This window comes from Tachypleus tridentatus, chromosome 10, assembly GCF_004210375.1.
Source record: "Tachypleus tridentatus isolate NWPU-2018 chromosome 10, ASM421037v1, whole genome shotgun sequence".
Lineage (NCBI taxonomy): Eukaryota > Metazoa > Arthropoda > Merostomata > Xiphosura > Limulidae > Tachypleus > Tachypleus tridentatus.
The window spans coordinates 45,357,820-45,384,852 of NC_134834.1; the positions used below are offsets into that span (position 1 = coordinate 45,357,820).

The window sequence follows — 27,033 nt, forward strand, 5'->3', positions numbered from 1 at the left end:
GGCTTAGTTCGTGAGCTCAAATTAACCTTTGTAGTTTCCATACTGTAACTTCTAATATATTTTATGTATTTTCATAGAATTTCAGGAGCTTTCAAGAGGCATTTGTACATACAAAAAAAAATCAGAATCTTTAATGAAGTATTTTCACTAAATATTCCTCCATGAATATATGGAATCAAAGTGTTGACTGCTTTCAGTGTAAAATGATTTTTCCTGTTACAATTAAAAATGATTTTCTTCAACTGACAACTGTCGAAATGCATTTGCATAATCTCAAAACCTCCTAAATAAATTTCAAACATGTTTTTTAATTAAATGTTATCTATTATTTTTTCCACCTTAACTCTATATGATGTTGGCCAATTTGATTTACCTTGTAACTACCACAAAGAAATAAATTTAAATTACCCCTTTTTTCTCTAAAATGACTTTAAATTGTAACACAAAACAGTATTTGCTTATTATAAATAGCTTTAAGCTTGTAACAGTACACATCTGTTTATAATTAAATACTATTTTATTTCCCTCTAAACTACATCTAACTAAAATCCCAACAAACTAGTTGTAAATCATTTTGTAAATGCATAGCTTACATTGCTTTATTGAATTACATAATGCAATTACATAAGAGCCACTTGAGAGATGCTTGCAACCATACATCATAAAAATGTAATTATTATTATTACTTTTCATTTTATCTAATGTCACCTGAAAATAACTTATTTTTGATTTAGTTATTTTTATAATAATAATAAATAAAAGATGGACATCAAAAAGAAGAAATACAGAACTTCTTTTTTTTTTATACTGTAAATGAAACTTAACCCTACTTTGTTTTGTACTAATGGTACTACTATGCTATATTATTATTTATTTAGTTAAATAAATCAACTAACAATGCAGAATAACATGTAAAAAGCAAGTAATTTCCTATAACTATCACAATTTTTTCTGGCTTTCTATCTATATAACAAGAGTCATTAAAAATTCAGCAAAGCTTGTCAATGCATCTCCTGCATGAACAAAGTTTGAAATGCAAGTGAACCAAGCACGTCTCCAAAAGGAAAACAATATAATACAATGCATGATTACACAGAATAAACCTATGGTTTTGAGTTGGTTATAAAAATATACAATTAAATGTGAAAGAGAACTAGTAGCAAGTTGTAAAAGAAGATGTGACAGAATGGTATGGGAAGAGTATTCTCTGTATGTGTATGTGCTTTATAGCAAAGTCACATCAGGCTATCTGCCATGTCTGTCAAGTGGAATCAAACTCCTGATCTTACTGTTATAAATCTGTAGACTTAACGTAGGGGTCTGATTTTTTTAGTTTATGGCTCTGAAATCAAATAAGAGTGAAAGCTATATAAATTGTGCTTTGCATAAGTAATAACAATATTATAATGAGTAATTCATGTTAAATTTCTTACTTCTTCAAGGGGTGTTAAATAAAATGAGAGAAGAGAGATACCTAGAAAGCAAATGTCACAATTCTCATCCTACGGAAAATTGAGGATTTCCATTTTTAATATTGCATTATAAAATTAACAGATTAAAATTTATATAATTTTAAAATCTGTATTATTAGCTATGTTTTGATGCAAAGTGTATCCATATGCCATGATAATAAAGTGATTAAATTTGAAGAAACTCAGTAACAACTTCTGACATGCACAAGAAAAGATGTCTATATGGAAAAAGTTAAACACATTTTGTATAAGCTATTTATAACCCAAAATGCTTGCATTTTAATTCATTTGTTAGTTACAGGGTCCCTAATAATGACATAACCAAATTTAGAAGTATTAATTCCACTATACATTTTCAACAGAAAATTAGTTGTTACATCTCATTTTTTGATCACTTCTTTACACACAATGTTGCAACAAGTGCCAAAAGAAAACCAAAAATCAACTTAATATAAGAGTACTACTAAGAACTCTTAGTCAACATGTTCCTTTTATGTTGACCAAAGTTGAAGTTAATGGTATATGCACAAGTCAATGTTTAACGGTTAAAATATTCAATTTTTAAATCATAAAGTAGTATTACACAGATTTAAATCACAAAGACAAACATGATTCAAGTGTTGGATTATAAAACAGTACAAAGTGATATGGATGTATACAAGGACGACATTCTATTTTAGGATTATAATACAGTATCAAGATCTCAAATGCTAAATTACCATATCCTACAAAAATAAAGGCACATGGATAGTTATGAATTAAACATGTCTTTACTACAAGAAATTAAAAGCATGTTGGCCTTCCTTTGGCCTTAATGACTGCTTTAATTTGACATGGAAGACTGTCTACCAATTCCTGATAGAAAGCTGTTGGAATTGTGCTCCACTCCTCTTTCAAAGGGTTAGTTAGCTCCACTACTGAAAAGGGTAGTCTTAGCCTTGCCCTAATTTTGCATTCTATTTCATCCCAAAGATGTTCTATTAGGTTGAGAATGGGGGTCTATGCTGGCCACTGCAATGTTCCAATGTTATTCTCTTCAAACCACACATTCAAAATCCTTGCTTTGTGACACAAAGCATTATCATGTTGGAAGACAAACAGAATTGTTCAGAACATCATGTAGGACTTAGCATTCATGGATCCATACATTGTAACCAATGGACCTAGTTCATACCACAAGAAGCACCCCCAAGTCATGTAACTGCCACCTCCAAACTTCACTGTTGGGACAACATACTCAAATTATGAGCATCCTCCACACCCAAACACATCCATCAATGTGGAAGAGTATGTAGCATGACCTGTCACTCCACAGGAACAATTTCCATTGATCCAAGCTTCACGTTCTGCATGCCTTATCTCATCCCAATCAATGCTGTGCGTTTGTTAGCTCTTTCATGAAAATTCATGCCATGCAGCTCTCAACATGTTGTGGAAACATTTATGGTATTGTCTGTGGTTGCTCACATCTCCAAACCCAGATTCTTTAGGGTTTGATGGCAAGATGAGGTCATAAGCCTTTTCAAGGTGTGTCAGCTCCTGTCCGTCACTATTTTACACCTACCTCGTCATTTCTTTGGCTCACTGCCACCTGTGGACTTCCATTTCTTCAGCACTTTACAAATAGTTGATCTGTAAATATTTAATTGTTGTGCAATAAAATGTAGAAATATTTTCCTAAAATGACATCCAACTATCCTCACCCCACCTAAAAAACAACAACAAGGAGTTCTAAATGAACTGCTAATCACCTTTAAGGTCAAACTATTTGCATATTTTGTCATCACACCCATCTTCCTACAATCAGGTGTGTGTCCTATGGCTTTTAGTAGGATAGTGTATATGGCAGCAAACATGTCTTGTCAAAACGTATATAGTGCTGATACAATGAGTGCAGCATCTATCAAGTATACTAATCATATATTATTAAGCAAAAATTTCTGTTCTTTTGGTTATGATTTTGTTCATCATTTATTTATTATTCTTTCTATTGTTTAGTTGATCTATGAGCTTTTATTCACATTAAAATGCTAACTCACCTTCTAACTGATCATGTTTGAGTAAATATGTATGTCTTATGAAACTGTACAAACTTCCCAAGAAGTGGCATAGAGATACTGTTAATGTAGCAAAGGATTGTGTAAATTTATAATCACATGAGATGTACTTTTTTGACCTATGCTGCAAATAAGTGCTCTGCTATAAATTCATAAACAGTCATGAGATATGAACAATATAGTTACTGAATTACTCATGTTTACCACTTGATATTGTTATTAATACTGAAATGTTATTTTGAAATGTTGTTTGTTGTTTTGTTTTTTAGAATAAAGTTATTTTCTTCTTCCAGTTCTTTTTTTCTCATTCCATTATATAAAATAATTAATACTGATATTTATGTTTTATTTTTCATTAACATTTGTCTCAAGTCCGAGCCAGGCATGTGTTTATTGCTTCAGTTAATAAATTGCTTTTCTGTTGAATCCCACATGTGGTGGTGTATTATTTTAGACTGTTACAATATATATTATTATGTTATAATATAATTTACATATATTTAAACTAAACTACATTCTGTTGTTTAGAATTTATTGCTAATATACAAAATATACCTGTACAAAATTTACTGGTCCAAATGGTGTCATCACAGTCCCCAACTGAGGATCTTCTGTCATTAGCATGTGTTGAATTCGGGACTCACTGTTATCTAGTGGACAGTGCCATGATACGTGGTCTCCAGCACACAGAATGTTCTCTAAAATATAACAATTTATAATCAATAACAAATTATAAAGTTATGAATACAGTTAAAATTTATAATCAATAACAAATTATAAAGTTATGAATACAGTTAAAATTGATGTAACAGAGAAATGACACATGCAAATTGTTGATCTGGAAATGTTTAATTGTTGCCTGCTTCCTCACTGATCCAAGTGTTCTTCTTCTTCTTTGCAATAATTTTAATCAATTCTTTATCTTTCTAGATTTTATGAAGATGTACCTGCATTTGTTTTTTGTGTCCCTAAGCTCATAACTGATTTTTTCAAAGCGAAGAAAAATACTTAAGTGTTTCAATTAAGTTAGGACAAACAAACAAATTTCAAATTAAACTATCCATCCTGCTTTATTATGATAAAAAGAAGTTACTAAACTTAACATTTCTCTTACTAAAAATTTATTACAAATAGATAGATACTTCTCTGTACCACACAACTGCTGTGGAATTTCCTGTATATACTACAAGCCTAGAACAAACTCCCATCACTACATTTCTAAATGTACTGTGTTAGCCTATAATCAGCATAATGCTGTAGCTCTCCACCACTAGGGGAGATGACACAACATCCATATCCAGTAAGCCCTGTAAACACTAGCTCTTAATCATAGATCCATTATTGAAAGTCAAGCAAAATATGTCACAAGCGAGGAGGAAGAGAAGGAAATTGGGTCTATCTAAAATACATTTTCAAACAAACAAAATGTTGACTTAAGAAACCTTACTTACCCCTCTGCACTAGTGACACCTAGAACCACACACTGAAGATTATGGTGAGGCAAAAACTAATCAATTACAAAATTAATCTCTTTTGTGTAATAATGAAATAAAGGGAAATTCTCTTAACCCTTTTACATTGGGCTTGGTATAACATACACGAGTCAAGTACTTATACTATAATATTTGATGCAGTATATTAGGTGGTTGGCATTTTATAACGCAAAGCAACTAGGCTATCTGCACCCAACAACTGGCAAAAAAAAATTAAAATAAAGTAAAATTATTAAACTTTGTATAAAGGAATCATGTTAAAACAAAACAAAGCCCAAACTTTGAATTAAAAAATTAAATACTGTTAAAAAGGCCAATGACCCTTAAAAAACTTAAAACATTTGTAAGGTGGACAGTGTTTGTTTGTTTTGAATTTTGCACAAAGGTACATGAGGGTTATCTGCACTAGCCACTCCTAATTTAGAGGGAAAGTAGCTAGTCATCACCACCCACCACCAGCTCTTGGGCTACTATTTTAACAACAAATAGTGGGGTTGACCATCACATTATAATGCCCCCACAGCTGAAAGGGCATGCATGTTTGGTGTGATGGGGATTCAAACCTGCAACCCTGAGGTTATGAGCTGAGTGCCTTTATACCACCTGGCCTAGTGTCACCATTGTCAATGATATTGTCTAACATCTAAAATGGTGCCATCATTCAGAGTCATAACAATGGCACGACAGTAAAATGTGGACTATTGTGACTTGAGTATCACACAGACAACACATTGGTGCATCAGTCTCAGGTAAAAGAAAATGATGAGTTAAAAACTGTGACCAATGCATAGTCTAATTAGGACAACTTCCTCTTTCTGATCCTTATGGAAACAAGGAGGCCAAAGTCCAATGGAGAGTTTTTTTCTGGAAAAGTTTGTTTTCACATTGCTCACTCCAGGTAGACTGCCAACTGATGCAGAGCTGAGCCTTGAATACAGAGCTATATTCTATGTATGGAACAGACACAGCAGTGGTAGTGCCAGAGCAGACAGACTTAGCTGCAGTGTCAGTGATCTTGTTCCTGCAAATATCAACATGGCCTGGTATCCAGAAAAACAGGATAGAAGTAGATGTTAAAGCAAAATGGTCCAGTCAGTTTTGAATATCAGCAAGAACAGGATGAGAACTAAGTGTGAGTGATTCCACGGCCAGTACAGAGCTAAGCAAGATGGTATAAATAGTACAGTTCGAGTACTGCTTAGCTTCTATGTGATCCAGGGCAAGAGAAATAGCACACAATTCAGCAGTAAAAACAGAAACTGTAGAGGAAATTCTGTGCACAACCATTGAACTACACCAAACCGTGGCAGATCCCACAGAGTCATCTGATTTTGAACCATCCATATAAATGGGAATGGAAGGATGGTTCGAAAGATGTTAAGCAAATAAAAGACAGTGCTTCCAATTGGAAGTATCCACTTTTCTCAGCTGACTCAAACTAAGGTCCCACTTGGGGATGGTAATAAGCCATGGTGTGATGGACTGACCAGTGGATACAGCAAGGTAATTCAAGGACAGACCCAATTTATCCAACTGCACCTGAATACAAAAGCCACAAGAAACAACAGCAGTTTGTCTGTTCTGAAAAAGCAAGGTCCATTGAGGAAGGAAAATCCAACCACAGGTGGGATGCTGTGGTATGGATCAAAGTTTTGAAGCATACAGTAAAGACATGAGTAGAGGAGGTTCATGAGATTCTATGTGCAAATTCTGGACTGGGGAAAAGTGGAAAGCCCGGTGCAGAGCTGAAGTACCTAATGATGAACGAGGTCCAGCATCTTCATGGCAGAGGTCCTGGCAGAGCCACAGACCAGAGATCCATAGTCTAGTTTCGACTGAACGAGAGCAAGATATTTCTTGCTTAGCATAGAAAATTCATCTGCTCCCCAAGAGGTGGAAGAGAGGACATGGAGGATGTTCAGTGCCCTTGTACACTTGACTCATAGCTGCCTTATGTGTGGTATAAAGGTCAGTTTATGGTCAAAGATAAGCCCCACAAACTTTACCTCAGAGACAACAGAAAGCACAACTTCATCAACACAGAGTTCAGGACTGGGGTAAATACCCTGTTGGCGGCAAAAGTGCATGCAAACAGTTTTAGAGAGAGAAAAGGTAAAACCAATTGTCGTAGTCCACTTCAGTAAATGATTGAGGACAGTCTGTAACTGCTGCTCAATAAACCTCATGTTCAACTACTGACACAAGATGCAGAAGTCATCGACATAGAGCCCATTTGTAACAGTATGAGGGAGTTGTCCAATGATGGCATTAATCTTTATATTGAAAAGTGTGACACTCAAGATACACCCTGAGGGACTCCAAGTTCCTGTGGGAAAGAACGGGAAAGTATCGAACCTACACAAACTTGAAATCGCCTTCCCATATAAGTCATGGTCTTCAAAATGCCATACCTCCATGCAGTATAATAAGCCTTCTCAAAGTCAAAGAATACTGATACAAGATGTTGTCACTCAAGAAAGGCTTCTCTGATTGATGCTTTAAGTCAAATCAAGTGGTCAACGGATGGTGTCCTATCACAGTGTGTGTTGATTGATTCAAGGAACCAAATAAAATGAGCATTAGTCATCCTCCACCACTGACAAGGTTACCATGGAAAATGTGTCGAGGTTTTAGGAATACATTGAGCAGCTGTCTGGATAATACAGTCATTCACTGCTGTCATGCAGTAGTCTATCGATGGCTTACAGATAATGGCAGAATCAAGTTCAATGAGAGCAGTGAAAGAGAGCAAGTTGGTTTGATCCAGCAGGGCATGCAGGTCAGGTGGCACAGATCACGGCCAGTCTCTCTCAAAATTATAGGAAAATTATCACTGCCCCGTGAATTACTGTCAACCCTCCATGAAAAGTGAGAAAATAGTGAAGGGGAGCAGACTGAGAGATCAACAGCAGTAAAAGAATGACTATGTGCAAAAAAATAAGTATAAGAACCAGTACTAAAGAGAGAAAGGTTGTAATCTGAGAGCATACATTCTACAGAAAGATCCCTCCCATCAATATCAGCACTTACCATTAAAGTCCCCCAGGATTAAAAAGGGAGATAGCAACTGTTCAATGAGAGCATCACAGTCTGACTGATCATAGCTCTTTCCAGAAGACAGGTAGAGAGAACAAACAGTGATGGTACAACCCAAGGAAAAACAAATGGCTACAGTCTCCAATGGTGTGTTGAGTAGCAAAGACAGGGTGAGCACATGTTGATCAACCAGCAGTGCCATATCTCCATGCACTCATCCATCAAACAACCTGTCATTTCTGTACAAATAAAACTCATGAAAGGTAACTGTCAGAAGATTTCCAAAATGGCTGTACCTTGCAACTAAGACAACTTGTCTTGATAGTGGCAGGTGGTTGTAGTGATGTAAACCTCAAAATTATGACACTGGTTGGCATCATAATTCCATTTTTACGAGTAGAGATGTGTCTCACTGCACAATCTCCTTGGGTGGAGAAACCAGCGAGTATCTCTGACTCAGGGATGTTCTTCAAATCCCTTTCAACAATAACTCCTCTTGATGAATTTAAAGTAATATGAGGAGTAACCTCAATGGGTATATCCCTAATGATCTTTGAATGCAAAAGGAGCTCACTGTGTTTAGAAGTGAATGTTTCAACCAATATGTTACCAGAATGAAGCTTTTTGACTGAATTAGGAGAGCCAGCAAGTCTCTTCTGAATAAGAAAGGGGAGACATTTGCCCTAAAGATTTATCTGACAAAGAATGTAAGATTAGAAAATGAGATGAAAATCTTGAAGATTGCTGTTCAGAATCTTCAAGTTGTGATCGTTTACCAATGGTCTATTTTTTTCATTATTTTATTTAGATTTCTATAAGGGATATCCATAATAAAGAATGTTTTGGTGTCCACTGTCCCCACCCACCATGGAGCCCTATGAAGGGATGCACTACAGTGCCAAACAAGGAAATTGCAGCAATGCATTGGTTTCATGAGCACTATACTCAAACACCAATATCAGATCCAATGTCCACATCCAACACTGGTTGACCCTAGCCCAAGTGAACTATTAGATTGACCCGAAGAAGGGGGTGCACCCCAAGGTCGCTCATCTACTGGAATTCAAGGCCAAAGTGGTGTGTTAGGGTTGGACCCCTGAACCACCAGGATCCTCTCTTCCCTTTCATGGGTCACCACACATGGCAAACACATGGGTGAACATTTAGATCCCAGAGGAGGTAAATTGAAATATCAAAACCTTCTCTGGGATGTCCCCTCACCATGTACAGGAATCCACACTGGGGGGTGTATCATGTTTATCTTCACAAAATTTGGAGGACTTTCAGTAAAGAGTGCAAGTCCTTTGTGCACAAAAAAATCAGATTTTTTTAATTGAGTATATTTACTTATGATTTATTTCTGAAAATATCAAGTCTCTTTCCTTACTGTCCATGTGTGAAGTGATTTTTATGCTATAATTAAAAACTATTCTTCATCTCCAAAAAATCTGAAATATTAGCACAATATTTCAAACCTCTTAAATATATTTCAAGTGTTTGTTGTAAGAATTTATGTTTTGTATATTATTTTCTCTACTCCAAATATGAAGGGTCTTTAAATTTAATTGGCCTTGTATCCACCACTAAAAAAATAGGAAGTAAATATAAATTATACTTTTTTTTCTTTTTAGAATGACTACACATTATAATACAAAAATACAATGTTTAGTCTAAACAGCTTAAATTTCATAACATTACCTATTTATTACACTGACCTTCCAGTTGAGCTTGGCTAACATTACAGAAACTGTACTGAAGCAGCACACAAGTTACCATATCCAATAATATAAAACTGACCTTTGGTCTTTACAAAGTGTCCTGTCTCAACTGTTCTTTAGTGGACTCGTATTTGGAAAAATACATTAAAATTGCAATTATTATAAATATGTAATATTCTAAGCTCTCTCTCTCTGTCTGTGTGTGTGTGTGTGTGTATGTCTATATATAATACCATGATTTATTTTGAAGCAACTGAGGTACCTGAGCAATCATGAATGAGAAATGAAGAGACACCAAAGCAGATAACTGATCACAAAAGATGTGCTCTATATCTCTTACAGCCCATTAATGGGACTCTCTGTAGAAACAAACCAGAGAATCATTCATTCAGGAAGCCTTTGATACCAAGATCTTCTTGCATGAAGACACAGTAGAAATGGTAGAACCCTTCCTCTATGAGAACAAAGAAAAACTCCCAGGAATATGTTGGAGTCACAAGGGATCAAATGGAAGTGGATGAGGAAAAAAAGAAGCTGGAGTACAAAACAAATCATGAAGAGAACTTAAGAAAGAACTTGCATTACAGGTGTGAAAGGGGGAGAAAGAGGCAAATGCCAACAGTTTCAAATCCAAGAACTGGCTCAAAAATAGATTCATACCAGTTATTATAGGAAGATAGAATTAAGATGGTAAATAAATAAGAATGGATGTCCTTGTCAAAACTATCAGTGCTGAGTTCAAAAGTGAAGACAGAGCAAAGGAATAATGTAAACATAAGAATAAGTTGATTAGATAGCTGGAAATAAATTTGGTTTCTTTCAAATTTCTTAAAAAAGCTATGTAAAACTGTGTAATAGCTGTCCCTATTTTAGCAGTAACAGACTAGAGGAAAATCAACACCACCCACTGTCAACTTTTGGACTAGTCTTTTACCAAGTGTGAGCATGTTTGGTGTGATGGGGATTTTAAACTTTTCGAGATGGGTTTGGTATAATATGAGTTCATATACACATTTTCACATATTAAGTATAAATACAATAACTTCTGATGCAGTATGTGTATCTTCACAAAATGTGATAAAGGTTTAGTAAAGATTATAATATTTTGTACACAAAATCAAATTTTTAAGTAAGTATTTTTAATAGAGATTTGTTTGTGAATATATCATGTCTGTTTAATTACTGGTCAAACTGCAAAATTAATTTTTTCTTACATTTGTTTTCAGTAAGATTTTATATTTTGTCTGTTATTTTCTTTACCCTAACTGTGTAGGGTCTCTCAACTTGACCAATCTTGTAACCATCATAAGAAAGTGGGAAATAAACATAAATTCATTTTTTAATTCTAGAATGGTTACAAGTTATAACACAAAAATACAAATGTTTAGTCCAAGTAGCTTAAGTCTCATAATGTTATATATTTATTTATTTATTATTATATTGACCTCCAAGTCATTCTTGGCTAACATTACATGACTTCCATTGATGCAGCACACATGCACTCATGCCATATCCAATACTATAAAATTGACCTTTAATCCTTACAAAGTGATCCTATCTTGACTGTGTTTTAATGGACTACTATTTTGTAAGATATAGTCACATTTCAATTATTATACACTATATATGTACATAAAGAAATTACTATTTAGAAATAAATTATTAAACCTATTTTTCTAAAAATATAGAACAATAAATAAAAACATAATGCAAACAATTATCTCTTCTAGCTAAGACCTTTGAACCCTTTTGCTGCTGAACATCGATTGCTAAGCCTCTTAAATTTCACACATGGAGATTATGGAACAAATTTTTTTTTTTAAGGTTTTATATATAGTTGAATAACCACAAAATTATAAATTGCTATATCAATACCACAGAATTCCACTATAATTTACCAAGCTTAGTAACTAAGCTGTATTTAGGTCTTAAAAAAACAAAATCTGAGCAGACTAAAGACAAGATCTACCTGCTTGAAATCTTAGTTTGAAAGAACATAGCAACCTTTTAACAGATGAAAATGGCTGAGAAAACTGCTAATAAAACATTCAAACCTGTCAAATAGTTATTCATATGTCATATATTAAAGTAAGCATACATAAAGGGCCATTTCTGAAAATAGAAAAAGTACCAGTGTTCGATTCAGTGCAATAGCCATATCTCAGCAAAATAAAAAGCTACAAGGTTCTTATTTTATATTCTGTCTTGCAAATACTGGTAATTTGAGTTCCTAATTCATACAAAACTACTGACTTTTAATTTTGACTTCAGAAACACCTAATTTAAACCAGTGCTACACTCAACATAGTATGTGATGCAAAAATCAATATTCAGGTGTGTTCATTTAATATTTACTTTCAAATTAAGAAACTAACTAATATATAATACAAACATTCGATACTAAACTTATTGATAAAATAGTAGTTCAATAAAATTTCGACTGTAAGTCAACAAACATGATGATATGGCATTTGATCCATGATCCACTGTGAAAGGGTTAACTCATGACTCTCAGATTTTGAGTTGAGTGTCTTAACCATCTGATCAGGCCAGCAAAGAAGGAGACAAAAAAAATAAAGAAAAGAATCCCAAGCAGATTGATAAGGCATAAGAGACTGAGGTTCAAAAAATAGATAACAAGGAGAATAAGAATAATGTTTATCAAAGTGGAAATACAGCAGAAGGAAACTCTCAAAGTAAAGCAGCTTGTGGCATGTTCAGGAAATTCCATAGACACTGAGTATGAGATTATAGCTCTAACTGGTGCAAAGATGTAAGAAACTTTTCTGAACTGAATATTTCTTAAAATTTTAGTCTGATGCTTGCTAAATTTCTGATTTTCCTTAAAAAAAATCAGTCTGAAACACTGAAAGATTATTTAATATTTGCAACCCAAAGTGATTTATCTTGCAATATGCAGTATTGAAAATAACAGTTGGATATTAAAAAGTAATCAATAAAATTTTGAGTAAGTACAACCAAACCATGTTTATCTGCATGAGGTGCATTCAGACAAATTATCTGTCATATGGGGTAGTATTTCTTACCAAAGTTATACATATGTAGCAACTGGGTGAGTGCTTTTTAGATACTGTACATATTGTAAAAAATATCTAAAGAAGCTATAAAAAATTTCTCACATCTGTAGTATGATCTTCAGTTTTCTAAATTTCCCACCAGATTTTTGTTGTTCTTTAAGGGAGCACCACCTAATAGCTTTCTCATGAAACCATATATTACTGCTAAAACCACCGTATTTACTCCGACATAAATAATTCATAATATGCCCTCCCCATTCATATTTAAAAGTCAGTTGTAGCTCTTTTCAAAGCTGTGCTTCATTAGGAAGAGCAATTGTTGTGACATCATAAAAGGGAAGGAACTAAGAGTGTGTAGTAAATTAGTAATAAAACCAGTAAGAGAAAAGGAAAATCACATATTCTAAAATGATGCAGTTTTTCTAACCAATATAATTTTGTATTTTCAATTTGTTTTTGGGTATTCATGCAAACATAACTAATCAAAGGCTATTTGTAAATGTAGTCCCTAACTGCGAACCGATAAACCAGAGGAAAAATTTAACCATCACCTTTATAATTTGCCCACACCCAAAATCAAGGAGGTATCTATTGTTTCTTAATGGTAATGGGATGTAAATAATAAACTAGCAGATCTGTAGTCCAGCACATTAAACACTAGGTCATGTTTGGTTTCTATTCTTTGGATGTATTGAAAAATATTAATAAATTATCTATAAAAATACTGCTTACAGATGATGCTTCTCCAATTGCAAAGAAATGTAAGTTGGAAAATGTTCTTCATTTTTCTTTGCAAATCATGCATTACAAATGTTATACAATTAAGAAATATCAAGTTAAAAATATTTTTAAGTTAAAATAAAGTTAGAATTATTATTTGTACATTAATTTTTAATCCTATATGCAGATATGTATTTGGCACTCAAATGGTGCTGACTTGTCTTAATAAGTCTGGTGTCATAATATGTTTCTATTCTTAAATATAAGAAAATAAAGAAAATTGCAATTTTACTCTAAATAATAAAAAAATGGGGTGTCCAACCAAATTTAGTAAAATTAAACCTCATTTTTGATCAAATTCAATTATGTCGAAACAAAATGAAATGTACTGCCTCAAAAAAAATCCCTGAATATGGAGTTCTTTTTACAAAACACCTTGCAAATGAGATAATTTAATATTACATGGTGAGACTAGTGTCTTCATAAGATAAAAGCGCACAGAAGAGAGCTGTGTGGAAAACCTTTACTTTGGTAATACATAATACAGTTCACTGAGGAATTTTGTAGTAAATATGTCCTATCCATAGATAACTATACAATAAAACATAGCTAACTGTTGCTAACATGAAAATAGTCATGTGCAACCACTCACTCCCAAAAAAAAAAAGACTTTCATCTCTCATGATTTAAAATATAATTGCCATTTTCAAGACACAAAATAATAGTTGTTACTATAAAAAAATAACAATTTACCTGTAACTAAAGACTTTCATCTGCTTATTCATGACAGTAACAATGGTCAAAGAAGATAAAGGTGTCTGATAACTTTTAGATATAATGTGGAACTTATATAATCATATTAGACAACAAGTCTTTTAACATAACCACATTGGAACTGCAGTTGGAATCAGTATCAGTTCACATCATCTAAGTAAGGTAGCCAACAGATAATGTTATCCCACACAAAAAATAAAAAGCTGTGTATTTTTTAAATAGGGTAAAGCTTAATTCAGACATTTTAAAACTCTCACACACTTTCACAGTAGAAAATGCTAAAAGTGTACAATTAAAAATAAATTCTGAATATTTTAATTTGACAAGAGGTAGAAAAATAAATTACAATTTCATTAAAAAAAGGTATACGAGGTTTAACGGTTCACCATAACTGCTTGGGTGTAGCTGCACTGTTTAAAATTTGAGTCATTAATAACTAACCTGATTGAAAAACATATTTTGCTAATGCTTGCATGATTGCAGCAGGCCACGTTGGAGGAGCTGTTTCTTCTGCTTCTCTCTTTAGGCGAAAAGTCAACTCAAAGCCAAATCCACTTGGGGTGTCACTGCCTGATATTCTGTGTAAAATAAATAAAACACTGAACACACAGAGTAATAAAATATTGGTCTATATCCTATATGCAAGAAAAGCTATTATTTGTATATCAATATCATCTGGATTTATATTAGGTTATTCAAAAAATAATGGTCAATTTTAAATTTTAACTTTAATAAGAAATAAAAAAATTCAAAAGCAACTTTATTAATTGAAATAAAAACTTAGTGAATCCACACACTTTTGCTAACAAGAAACAAGATTATTTATGCCATGAAGATAAAACTCTGAAGTCCTAGTACTTAAAAATTATTTAAAGCCAATCTCTGTTACTGCTTTGTTGTTGACTATTTTGCTGTGTAAAAAAAAACTATCCAAGTGCTTGAAAAAGTGGTAGTCGGTGGGCGACAGGTCTGGGGAGTAAGGAGGATGAAGTAATGTTTCATAACACAATTCACTGAACTGAAGCATAATTTGAGCAACATGTGGCCGAGCATTATCATGAAGTAAGATTGGTTCTCTTTGATTGACTAATGCTAGCATTTTTTTTTAATGCAACACTCTATGCATTACTTCCAATTCTTGACAGTAAACCTCCACAGAGATATTTTGGCACTGGATGAACAAGCTGTAATAGATAATACCAGCTATAGCTATAGACCACCATACAGTAACCATAATCATCTGTTGGTGCAACATTGGCTTTGGGAAGTGTTTTGGAGCTTTGTTATACTTGAGTCATTAACAGATTACTTTCTGTCGTCAAAGTATCCACTTGTTGTCACAGGTGGCAAGCTGATCAAGAAATGAGTCATTTCTGTTATCATGAAGTAAGAATGGTTCTCTTTGATTGACCAATGCTAGCTTTTTTTTTTTAATGCAACATTCTATGCATTACTTCCAATTCTTGAAAGTAAACCTCCACAGAGTTATTTTGGCCGTGGATGAACAAGTTGTAATGGATAATACCAGCTACAGACCACCATACAGTGACCATAATCATCCGTTGGTGCAACATTGGCTTTGGGAAGTGTTTTGGAGCTTTGTTACAGTTGAGTCATTAACAGATTGCTTTCTGTTGTCAAAGTATCCACTTGGTGTCACAGGTGGCAATTTGATCAAGAAATGGGTCATTTCTGTTATGTAAAATCAGCATAAAGAACAGTTGAAAATGGTGATTTTTTCTGATTTTCATTGAGTTAGTGTGGAACCCACTTATTGAGCATTTTCACATTTCCAGTTTGCTTGAGATAGTTTGAAATTGTGGAAATGCAAACACCCAATTTTTGTGCCATTTCTCAAACAGTTTTGTGTGGGTTTTTTCCACTAATGCTCTCAGTCATTTCCAACAGCAGAATGATGTTCTCTGCCCTCCTTACATTCAAAACTCACATCTCTATTATGAAACTTTTGGAAACAATGCTATACTGTATGTTCGGAGGTGGTTCCTTCACCCCATGATTGGCTGATATTGTGAGCTGTTTGAGATCTATTATGACCAAGTTTGAATTCATGTAAAATAATTATGACAATTTTTTTTCCATCATTAATTTTAAAGGCCTGAAATATTGGAAATAAAATGTAAGAAAAGAATAAAAGCACTAATGAATAGAAAAAACTTTAGTTTTTCAGTAGTATATATGAATTCATAAAAAAAGGTTTCTTATCCCTATAAATGACTAAAATTAGTATAAAAATCCACCATTATTTTTTGAACAACCTAATAATATGAAAACTTCAGTATCAGTCAAAGAAAATCTACAGAGCTCAAACTCTCAACAAATTTAAAGAATGAACTTTAAATACATGAATGAAAGAAAAATGGTTTACATTGTTATATCTGTAATAATGGAAGTCTGTGTTCTGACATGATGCAAGTAATATAATTCTGGAAATAATGACAAACAGCACATATACCATTACTCTTCTACTTATGAAGGTATATTCTTACCTGATATTACGAAATAATAAACCAGTGATTGAGCAACGTTTTTCAAAAAGACAGTGAACTATGCTTTGAATGGTTAATGTTACATTACTTTCATAAACAAACAACAGTTATTAGAGATTTCTAAACATTTTGTGTATGTTTCTAACAGTTAAATTGAAAATTTGTTTAGAACTTTTTTGTGAACACTGTTATAAACAAATGGTTTATATCAAAAATTGTTTTTTGGTATGCAAAAACATTTAGTGAAAAACAAAACTTGTGCTTTCATGTGCTCACAGCCAGCATCTAAAAGAACACCAGAACATTATTTAATGACCTATAAATTTACCAAAGCATGTCAAAATCAAATTCTTTCATGTCACCTTGATAACAGTGCAAAACATTCATATGCAACCACTCACCCCAATCAAAAAAAAATGTCTCTCATGATTTAAGAGATGATTTTCATTTTCAAGACAAATAATAGTTATCACTATAACAAAAACGTTTTTTTTCTTAATCTGAAAATGACCTAGGAAAGTCGAAACATTGTTCTCTCCTTATCAGTAAAAGAGTTAATACCCATACCAGCCATTCTGAGATATATTTTTATTTCAAGAGGGTTTCTCGTCATCAAGAATTGTCTTCTACAATCGTGTTTTCTACAAAGGCAGTTGCTACCCATTCTAGTTTACTCATCATAAATACTTTGCCTAAACAATCTAACAAAGAAATAATAAAAGTTGATATCTTGTGATTTTGGAGAAATGGCAAAAGTGACACATTGTAAGCGTCAAGATTTGAAACATTTAACGAAAGAATGTACATCGAGCAAGAATATGATACATTTTTAATAATTTTTAACCAGTACAATGTGGATCTTTATTATAAAGCATTTAAAGTTTTCATTTCTTTCTTTTTTAAGGTTGGAAAATTGATTATTACATACTCAATAAAGATAATTAGAAGCATATATTTAATAAGGCCAATTTGAGAAAAAAAAACAACTTTAGCAACCAATCTAAAGATTCCTCCTTTTATGAATGAAAACTTTCAAACCCTGTTACTTTGTTTAAGCTTCAGTTGGAAAATAAGTTTGTTTTAAAAGGTGGTTTAGCTCCAAATGTGCAGTGACAGCAAATGTTTTCAAAATTATGGCTGAAAAAATGATGAATTTAGGCAATAAACCTCAAAAATTTGTTTGTCTCTCACATTGGTCATGTAACATTATGTGTCTATCATGCACTAGTCACAAGGTCAATTCCTATTTTTATTTTTCACTTGTTGAAATAAATAATGGAAAATGCCACATTTATTGATAACTACAACTGTTTCAAATTTAATTAAGCTTCTAAGTACATTCTCTGTAGTCATTATAATTTTTAAGGTTAAACTGTCAACAATACTACACAATGACGTCACTAGCTTTACTGTGAAAAATCAGAAACAGATTGATTGTGTAGTATAATAATTAGCACTTGGTGATTTGAGATTGTAACATGATCAATGAAAGCAGTAATTATAACCAATTCAAAGGGCAGCACAGAAGATAGTTGCATGTGTTTCAGCAATGCAAGGTATTAATGATAATACTGCAGGATTTAAAGACAAGAGTATCCACCAATGCTGATTTCTTCCCACACAATTCCACCAAATGTCACGCATCTATATAAAAGTGACACTGACAATGTATTTATGACAGGTATTCACCTTTAAACACAGAATAGTTTTCTTCCTCATGATTTTGCGAATCATGCTGAAGCCACTGAGGTTTTACCCACTACCATGTGAAGCTACATGTCATCATTATATATTTAAAAACCTCCTACACCATTAGACTCACTGGGCCAAATAAGGTGTGGCCAAAGGGCACTTATAAGTACTTGTGCTATCCTCCTTTACAGCCAGTCTTTATGGGCCCTATGCCCTATATGGGCAAAGTATGGAATCATGTCTTTATGGATAATTATATGAACTTCCACTTGACCACCAGTCACTACAGGCCCCTTGAACTGCAATGGGAATAGAATATGTGATACAACCTTGATAAATATGCCACATTCATCACAGCTCTACTGTCAGCCTTTATGACCCTCAAGCTAAGTGTGAGAAAAGGGCACAGTATTACATACACCTCCATTCAACTGCCAATCACTATAAGTTGAACAAGTAAGATTTGTAAAATAAAAATATATAAAGGAATAGTATAGCAAGTTGTACCATGAGTCCACCTGAAGATTGTAATGTATCATAGTTATTTACATGGAATGGATTACTTCTGAATAAGAAAAACTAGATATTTTGGGGTTTTTGAGTAGAAATCAATGGAAAAAAAAATCATGAAAGTGGACAACTATTGTAAAATGATTGCAGATTCACTTGTAACAAATAAAGGAGTGTATATATCTTTATCAACTGTAAAAGCTATTGATGAGTAAAATGAAATGAATGGCAACTGCCTGTTGTAAGGTGTAAAAGGACAATATTTCAAAAGTCAACTATCTTTTGTCATATTGCTCATTATCACAACAGCCCCATTTCTCCTCCTACATGAACCCTTTGTTTCAGTCTCAAAAGTTAGATCCCAACTTGTGAAGATTTTCCATAGTCAATCATCTCAGTGGCTGGGAAATAGCAAGTGGTACGGGTTTCCTTTGTACCACTCAATGATGGGAGGAGTGGAGAATTTGCATATGAGAGGTCCAGAAACTGTGCCCAGATCCTCATCAGTATTCCAGATCAAAAAGGTATTTTACTGGAGACAGTCAAATGAGTGATCAAGAAATTCTATTTGTAAAAGTCAGCAAGCACTATCCTTAAAAATGGGAAGAAACAATGACTTAATTAAAGTAATTTATTATCAATGTACTCCAATGAAGTTATTATCATATTCATCAAGTACATTATAATTCAAAGTTTAATATTACCTAAAATTTTTATTCCTTTGTTTCAAAATAAACCACTAAATGCTATTAAGAACTTCAGTTTTCTTGTTAAATGACATGCTCGTGGTTAAACATATCTTTTCTTTCATTTCATCTGTTTTGTACCTCAGTTTAAATTTTGCCCAGATGGTCAAAGCACATACTGCATGTTGACCAATAATTAAGTCAAACTACAATAATTTATAAATAACTGAAAGAACAGATTTCAAGACATATTTCCCATACATTTTACAATGGAACATGTGATGGAAAGTAACTGCAAAAGCATACAGTTGTTAAGTGCATAATTGTTAAACTTTGTTCTTAGGTTGGTTGGTTGGTTAATTTAGTGTTTTATGGCACAAAGCAGCTAGGCTATCTGCACCAAACATCCAGTAAAAAGGTAAAAAATAAAGTAAATGTAGTAAAATTCATGAAAGGAAATGAAGGTAAAACAAAACAGCATTGAAAAACAGAAAAAGCATAAAACCAATGTTGACACCTAGTCTACAATGTTAAGAGAGAAAGCAGAGTTAGAGAAGTTGTAAAGGACTTTCTCTAGCATAATGGTAATGATCATAACCCACCAGGAAGACTAACAGGTAAGTACAAAAACCACCGTCAGTCACCTGAAATTGGCCTTTCCAGTCCTTGTTCCGGGTTATGCGTCATTATGGCCAGTATCAAAAAGTAAAGTAATAAAAGTGTCAAAAGACATGCAACAAAATTGTAATAATAACTTGCCACGACTAACGGGTAGTTCAAACAGCAGCATCAGTCACCTGAAGTTGGCCTTTCCAGTACCGGTGTTGAGTTATTTAATGTTATGGCCAATTTCTAATTTCAAAGCAAACTAGAGAGACTGTGATTCTTAAAAGGGAACCACATTAAAAAAGGTGTAATGTATAAATTAAAAAACTTAAATGACATTACAATGATAAATGGCCTTTAAAAAACTAAAAACTTTATCAAGGTGGACAGTGTCACCATCACCAATAAAACTATCTAACGTTATGGACAAACCTTGGGACAACATGTTTAAAATGGTGCCATCGTTACAGCTCTCAATGATGGCAAGAAAGTAAAATGTGGCTTATTGTGACCTGAGTGTCACACAGACTACACACTGGTGCATCAGTTCCAGATAAAAGAAAACGATGAGTTAAAAAACTGTGACCAAAGCATAGTCTAGTTAGAACAACTTCCTCCTTCGGAACCTTATGGAAGCTAGACAGCCAAAGTCCAATATAGGGTTTTATTTGGAAAAGCTTGTTGTCGTGTTGTTCACTCCAAGTTGACTGCCAGCTGGCATGGAGCTGAGCCTTGAATACAGGATCATAGTCTATGTATAGAATAGGCACAGTGGTGACAGTGCCAGAGCAGATAGATTTAGCTGCCATGTCTGCAAGCTCGTTCCCGGGAATACCAACATGGCCTGGTATCCAGAGAAACTGGATAGAAGTAGATGTTAATGAGAAATGGGCCAGTCGGTTTTGAATATCAGCGAGAACAGGGTGTGAGCCAACGTGAAACGATTCCAGGGCCAGAAGAGAACTAAGCGAGTCAGTATAACTAGTGCAGTTGGAGTACTACTTAGCTTCAATATGATCCAGGGCAAGAGAAATGGTGTACAGTTCAGCAGTGAACACAGAAGCTGTAGAGGGGGTTTCTGCATGCAACCACCGAACTGCAACAAACCATGGCAGAGCCCAGAGAGTTACCTGATTTGGAACCATCTGTATAAATCGGAATGGAAAGATTGTTCAGTAAATAAAAGACAGTACTTCCAATCAGGAGTATCTGCCTTTCTCAGATGACTTAAAAAAAGGTCACATTTGGGGACTGTAATAAGCCATGGTGGGATGGGCTGACCAGTGGATTCTGCAATATTATCCAATTACAGACCCAATTCATATAATTGCACCTGGACGCGAAGGCCAAAAGGAGCAATGACAGATCATCTGTTCTGAAAAAGTATGGCCCACTGAGGAAAGAAAACACATCCCCAAGTGGGATGCTTTGGTAAGGAGCGAAGTTTCAAAGAATATAGTAAAGACAGTTGCAAACGGCGAAGGTGCAGAGAAGGTTCATGAGATTCTATGTATAAGCTCTGAAGTGGGGAGGTGCGGAAAGCCCTGGTGCAGAGCCAAAGTCCTTGATGATGAATGGGGTCCAGCATCTTTAAGGCCGAGGGTCTGGCAGAGCCATAAACAATTGATCCATAATCAAGTTTCGATCGAATAAGAGCCCGATATATCTTTAACACAGAACACTGATCCACTCCCCAACTGGTGGTAGAGAGGACACAGAGGATGCTCAGTACTCTTGTGCATTTGACCTGTAGCTGCTTTAAGTCTGGTATAAAGGTCAGCTCATGGTAAAAAATAAGCCCCAAGAACTTGGTGTCAGGGACCACTGGCAGTGAAACTTCACAGATACGGAGTTCAGGATCAGGGTGAATACCCTGTTGGCAGCAAAAGTGCATGCAAACGGTTTTAGAGAGAGAGAAAGTAAAGAAGTTCGCCGTGGTCTACTTCAGTACACGATGGAGGGCAGTTTGTAGTTGCCGCTCAATATATCTCATGTTGAACGACTGACACTCAAAACACAGCCCTGAGGGACCCCAAGTTCCTGTAGAAAAGAACGGGAAAGTGTCGAACCCACACGAACTTGGAATCTCCTATCCATTAAAATTTTTTTACTAAACATGGGTAAATGGCCACTCAACCCATATATATGGAGGTCTCGCAAAATGCCATACCTTCATGTTGTGTCATAAGCCTTCTCAATGTCAAAGAATATTGATACACGATGTTGTCGTTTGAGAAAGGCTTCTCTGATTAATGTTCCAAGTCGAATTAGGTGGTCCGTGGTGGAGTGCTGTTGTTGGAACCCACACTGGGTGGGTGAGAAGAGTTGTTTGATTCGAGAAACCAAACAAGACGAGCATTAACCATCCTCTCTGACGTCTTACAGAGACAGCTCGTCAAAGCAATTGGACAGTAGTTTGAAGGAATCTTGGGATCTTTCTCACGCTTAGAGAAAGGTAAGATAATAGCCTTGCACCAGGCATTAGGAAAAACATTCTCCTGCCAGATCCAGTTGAAGACAATCAGAAGGACATCAAGAGAAGCAGGAGATAGATGGTACAGCATGTCATAATGAATACCACCAGGTCCAACAGACGTACTGGCAGACCGATGAAGGGCCATTTTCAGTTCTACCAGGGTAAAGGGACAATTATAGTCAAAGAAACAGTCAGTTCGAAAGGAAAGAGGTGATTGCTCTGCCCGAGTCTTGATGGCCAGGAAGGTGGAGGAACAAGTAGAAGTGCTAGATACCCGGCAAAAGCTTTCACCTAGAGTGTCAGCGATGTTCTGGACATCAGTCACCTCCTGACCATCAGAGAGTAAGATCGAGAGGGGACAGAATTGTAGTGCCCATTAACCTTTTGAATCCTGTTTCATATGATCTTGGAACTGGTGGTAGAAGATATGCTAGTTGTGAACTTAATCCAAGATTCCTTCTGGCTTTGATGTCTTACCCACCTAGCATGTGCACGGGCCCGTTGGAAAGCAACACGGTTTGAAAGTGTGGGATATCTACGAAAAGTATCCCAGGCCCGTTTTTGAGCCTCCCGTGCTAAGTGGCAAGCAGGATTCCACCACGGATGAGGATATTGTGGAAAACGTGTCAAGGTTTTAGGAATACACTGAGCAGTTGCTTGTATAATACAGTCAGTTACCGCTGCTATACAGTCGTCTATTGATGGCTGAGTTGCGATGGCAGGATCAAGTTCTGTGAGAGCAGTGAAAGTGGACCAGTCTGCCTGATTTAGCTTCCACCAGGGCACGCGGGTAGGGTGGCATCAACCACGGCCAGTCTCTCTCAAAAGGATCAGAAAATGATCACTGCCTAGTGGATTACTGTCAACCCTCCATGAAAAATGGGAGAATAATGAAGGGGAGCAAACCGAGAGATCAATAGCAGTAAAGGACTGACTAGGTGCATGAAAGTAAGTGGAAGAACCAGTATTGAAAAGAGAAAGATTGTGATCAGAGAGCATCCGCTCTACAGATCGACCTCTCCCATACATAACAGCACTTCCCCAGAGGGGATGATGTCCATTAAAATCCCCCAGGATTAGAAATGGAGATGGCAACTGTTCAACGAGAGCATCAAGGTCTGATTGATCATATGTCTCTCCAGGAGACAGGTACAGAGAACAAACAGTGATGGTATAACCCAAGGAAACACAGATGGCTACGGCCTCCAAGGGTGTGTTGAGTGACAAAGACATGGGTGGGCACATGCTGATCAACCAACAGTGCCACCCCTCCATGTACTCGACCATCACACAACCTGTAATTTCTGTACAGAGAAAACTGCCGAATGGAGACTGTATCAGCAGATTTGAGAAATGTTTCTTGTAAAGAAAGACAAACAGGATGGTAGGAAGCAATCAGCGTTTTGATATCATCCAGCTTAGAACGTAAACCTCGACAGTTCCATTGTATCAAGGTGGCCATTTTTAATGAGTAGGCGAAATGGCTGGAGAACCCTTCTGTTTATGACCACATCTTTTTTCCTTACTGTCCTTATTCAGAGGAGGTCTATCGACCTCCATAGATCCTGCCCTGGGTCGATTGGGCAGGTCTTTGTTGTTAGAAGGGGGTTCCAGTGACTGAGAATGAGAACGAATGATTGTTTTGTATCTTGGGGTGGGAGAAAAAGATGTATCTGAAGAAATGCCTGAATTTGAAACCAAAAGATGTGGATCTTGGGGTTTGTTGGAATGTATGGGAGGAACAGAGATGGGTGTAGAAGTTGATTCATCAACCTTTTTAACCATGGAGGTCAAAAGGCTTTTCATTTGTTTTGAAAACGATTCTCTTGGAGGCATAGAGAGATCTGTCTGCACTCCCACTGTAGTTGTGGAACGAAGTGCAGCAGCATATGTCCAAGATGAAGTGGTGGACAGCAATTTCCGGGCCTCAGGATAACTAATGCTATATGAGTTGTTTTCAAATGCTGCATCTCTTTTTACTCCAACCATTTAGGGCATGAACAAAAGTAGGAAGGGTGAGAACCATTGCAATTGACACAATGTGGGTCTGTGTCACAATCATAGGCATCGTGGTCCTTGCCACCACAACAAGCACATGTCAGGGAACCACGACATGACGTCTTTGAGTGGCCCGAACCTCCGACATTGGAAACATCGGAGAGGGTTTGGAATGTATGGACGTACCCTGCATTGATGGTGGCAGGTGCACATGGTGATGTAAATGTCAAAACGAGGATATTTATCGGCAGTGTAACTCCATCTTTGCCAGTGAAGATGCTCCTCACTGCAGAAACTCCTTGAGCAAGAATCTCCGACTCAGGGATGTTCTTCAAATCCCTCTCAACAACAACTCCTCGTGATGAATTCAATAGCATGAGTGGTAACCTCAATAGGTACATCCCCGATTGCCTTTGAATTCAAGAGGAGTTCACTGTATTGGGATGTGGATGTTTCAACCAATATGTCTCCAGATCAAAGCTTCTTTATTGACTTGGAGATCCAGCAAGTCCCTCTAGTCCCTTCTGAATAAAAAAGGGGGACATTTGCCCTAAAGGTTTTTCTGAAAGAGAATGTAATATAAGAAAATGAGGTATGTGTGTTACAGATGTTGAAGATTGCTGCTCAGAGTCTTCAAGACGTGATCGTTTACCTATTGACTGTTTTTCACTATTTTATTTAAATTTTTCCCTAGGAGGATCCATAGGGAAAAAGTCAAATTTCGATACCCACTGACCCCACCCACCATGGAGCCCTATAAGGGGATGTACTACAATGTCATGCAAGGACATTGCAGCAACGCCAGGGTTTTGTGAGCACTATACCCAAACACCAGTATCAGACACAATGTCCACAACACCTGTTGAGAACTTCCAACACTGGTACTTGGTTGACTCTTGCCTAAGTGGACCAGCTGACTGACCCAAGGAGGGCCACCCAAAGGCTGCCCGTCTACAGGAATTCAAGGCCAAAGTGGTGTGTTAGGGTTGGACTCCTCAACCACTAGGATCATCTCCTCCCCTTCACAGGTCACCACGCACAACAAACACGTGGGTGGATGTTTAGATCCCAGAGGAGGTAACCAGAAAAAACAGAACCTTCCCTGAGAGGTCCCTCACCATGTACAGGAATCCACACTGAGGGGTTATTCTTAGGAGTTGACTTTTTCTTCTCACCTTCCACATATTAGTTTGATAAAAAATTAAATTACATTTTGATTTTATATTATATTTAATTGTGTACTATTCATATTTCAAAATTCATATTTGAAAGGTTTAATGATTTTTTTTTTAAATTTACACTTTGCTTCATTCAACATGTGTTTTATAAATAAGCAACTGCAAAAACTTTTACAAAGAAAATGTTATATCACCCACTGGGCACCAGTTGATGTTTGTTGACAAAAATAATCAACAATAATAAATAGAAGAAGAAAATAAAGCATTAAAAATAAAACGTAGTGAAAAAAGTAACGATGTGAAAGTACACATGTGAGCTAAAAATAATTATTTATGATTATTCCATGAAGCATCAAATGTATATACATATTTCTTTCCTTAATTTTAAACATTTCGTTGCACTGTACATTTATGATAATTGCTAGAGTTAGTGATATATAGAAGAAAAGGAAAATAAAATGCAAACACTTGATATTCATTAAGGAGGTTCTAGAGGTTATGCAAACAAAATGTGAAAACTGAAAGGTACTAAATAGTATTTTTTACTTCACATAAGCATTACCTTGCAAGTGAACTATTTAGTCCAAGAGCAAAGAGTAGAAAAAATAAAAATTAAGTATCCTACTTTTTTGGAACTATATAGTTTTTGGTAAGTTATTGTCAAATTTCAAAAATTTAATCTAATAGTTTTATTTTTTTGAATGAAATATGATGAGAGAGACATTACCTATGGACAATACCAACAGTCAATAGCCTTAAGGTTAAAGAACAAGTTGTAAGAGGTTCATATGGGTCCTGATTAAGTGTATGAAAAACCATATTTAGATTCCAATCAGGCAAGGGAGCAGGACAAGAGGGGAGGGCTTATGGATAAAGGGTGAACAGAAGAGGGTAGAAAAAAAAATCATTTGTCAGTATCAGGAAAGGAGGGTGGTGGAAGATGACATCTGATAATTTGTGATGGTAGAGACAGGCAAGCCATGGAAGAGGAGATAGTACCTCCACAGGAGTGCTTCATTTTCTCCAAGCTCACCCATTCATTTTGAACAGTTGCTTTCTGCTTGGTTTGATA

General features: G+C 35.4%; 1 protein-coding gene across 11 annotated transcripts in view; it reads right to left on the reverse strand.

Annotated features, from left to right (window-relative positions):
* Positions 1 to 27,033, reverse strand: part of Su(fu) (suppressor of fused domain protein) — a 78,944-nt gene that overhangs the window by 36,036 nt on the left and 15,875 nt on the right. For all 11 annotated transcript variants that reach the window (XR_013015723.1, XR_013015722.1, XR_013015720.1 and 8 more), the window contains exons 3-4: positions 14,750 to 14,886; positions 4,085 to 4,227 (exon numbers count right to left, since the gene is read on the reverse strand). Coding sequence is in view for 4 of the 11 variants with exons in the window: in XM_076461136.1 (XP_076317251.1) it covers positions 4,085 to 4,227; positions 14,750 to 14,886 (280 nt within the window). In the remaining 7 variants the exon portion in view is untranslated. The remainder of the gene's footprint in view (positions 1 to 4,084; positions 4,228 to 14,749; positions 14,887 to 27,033) is intronic.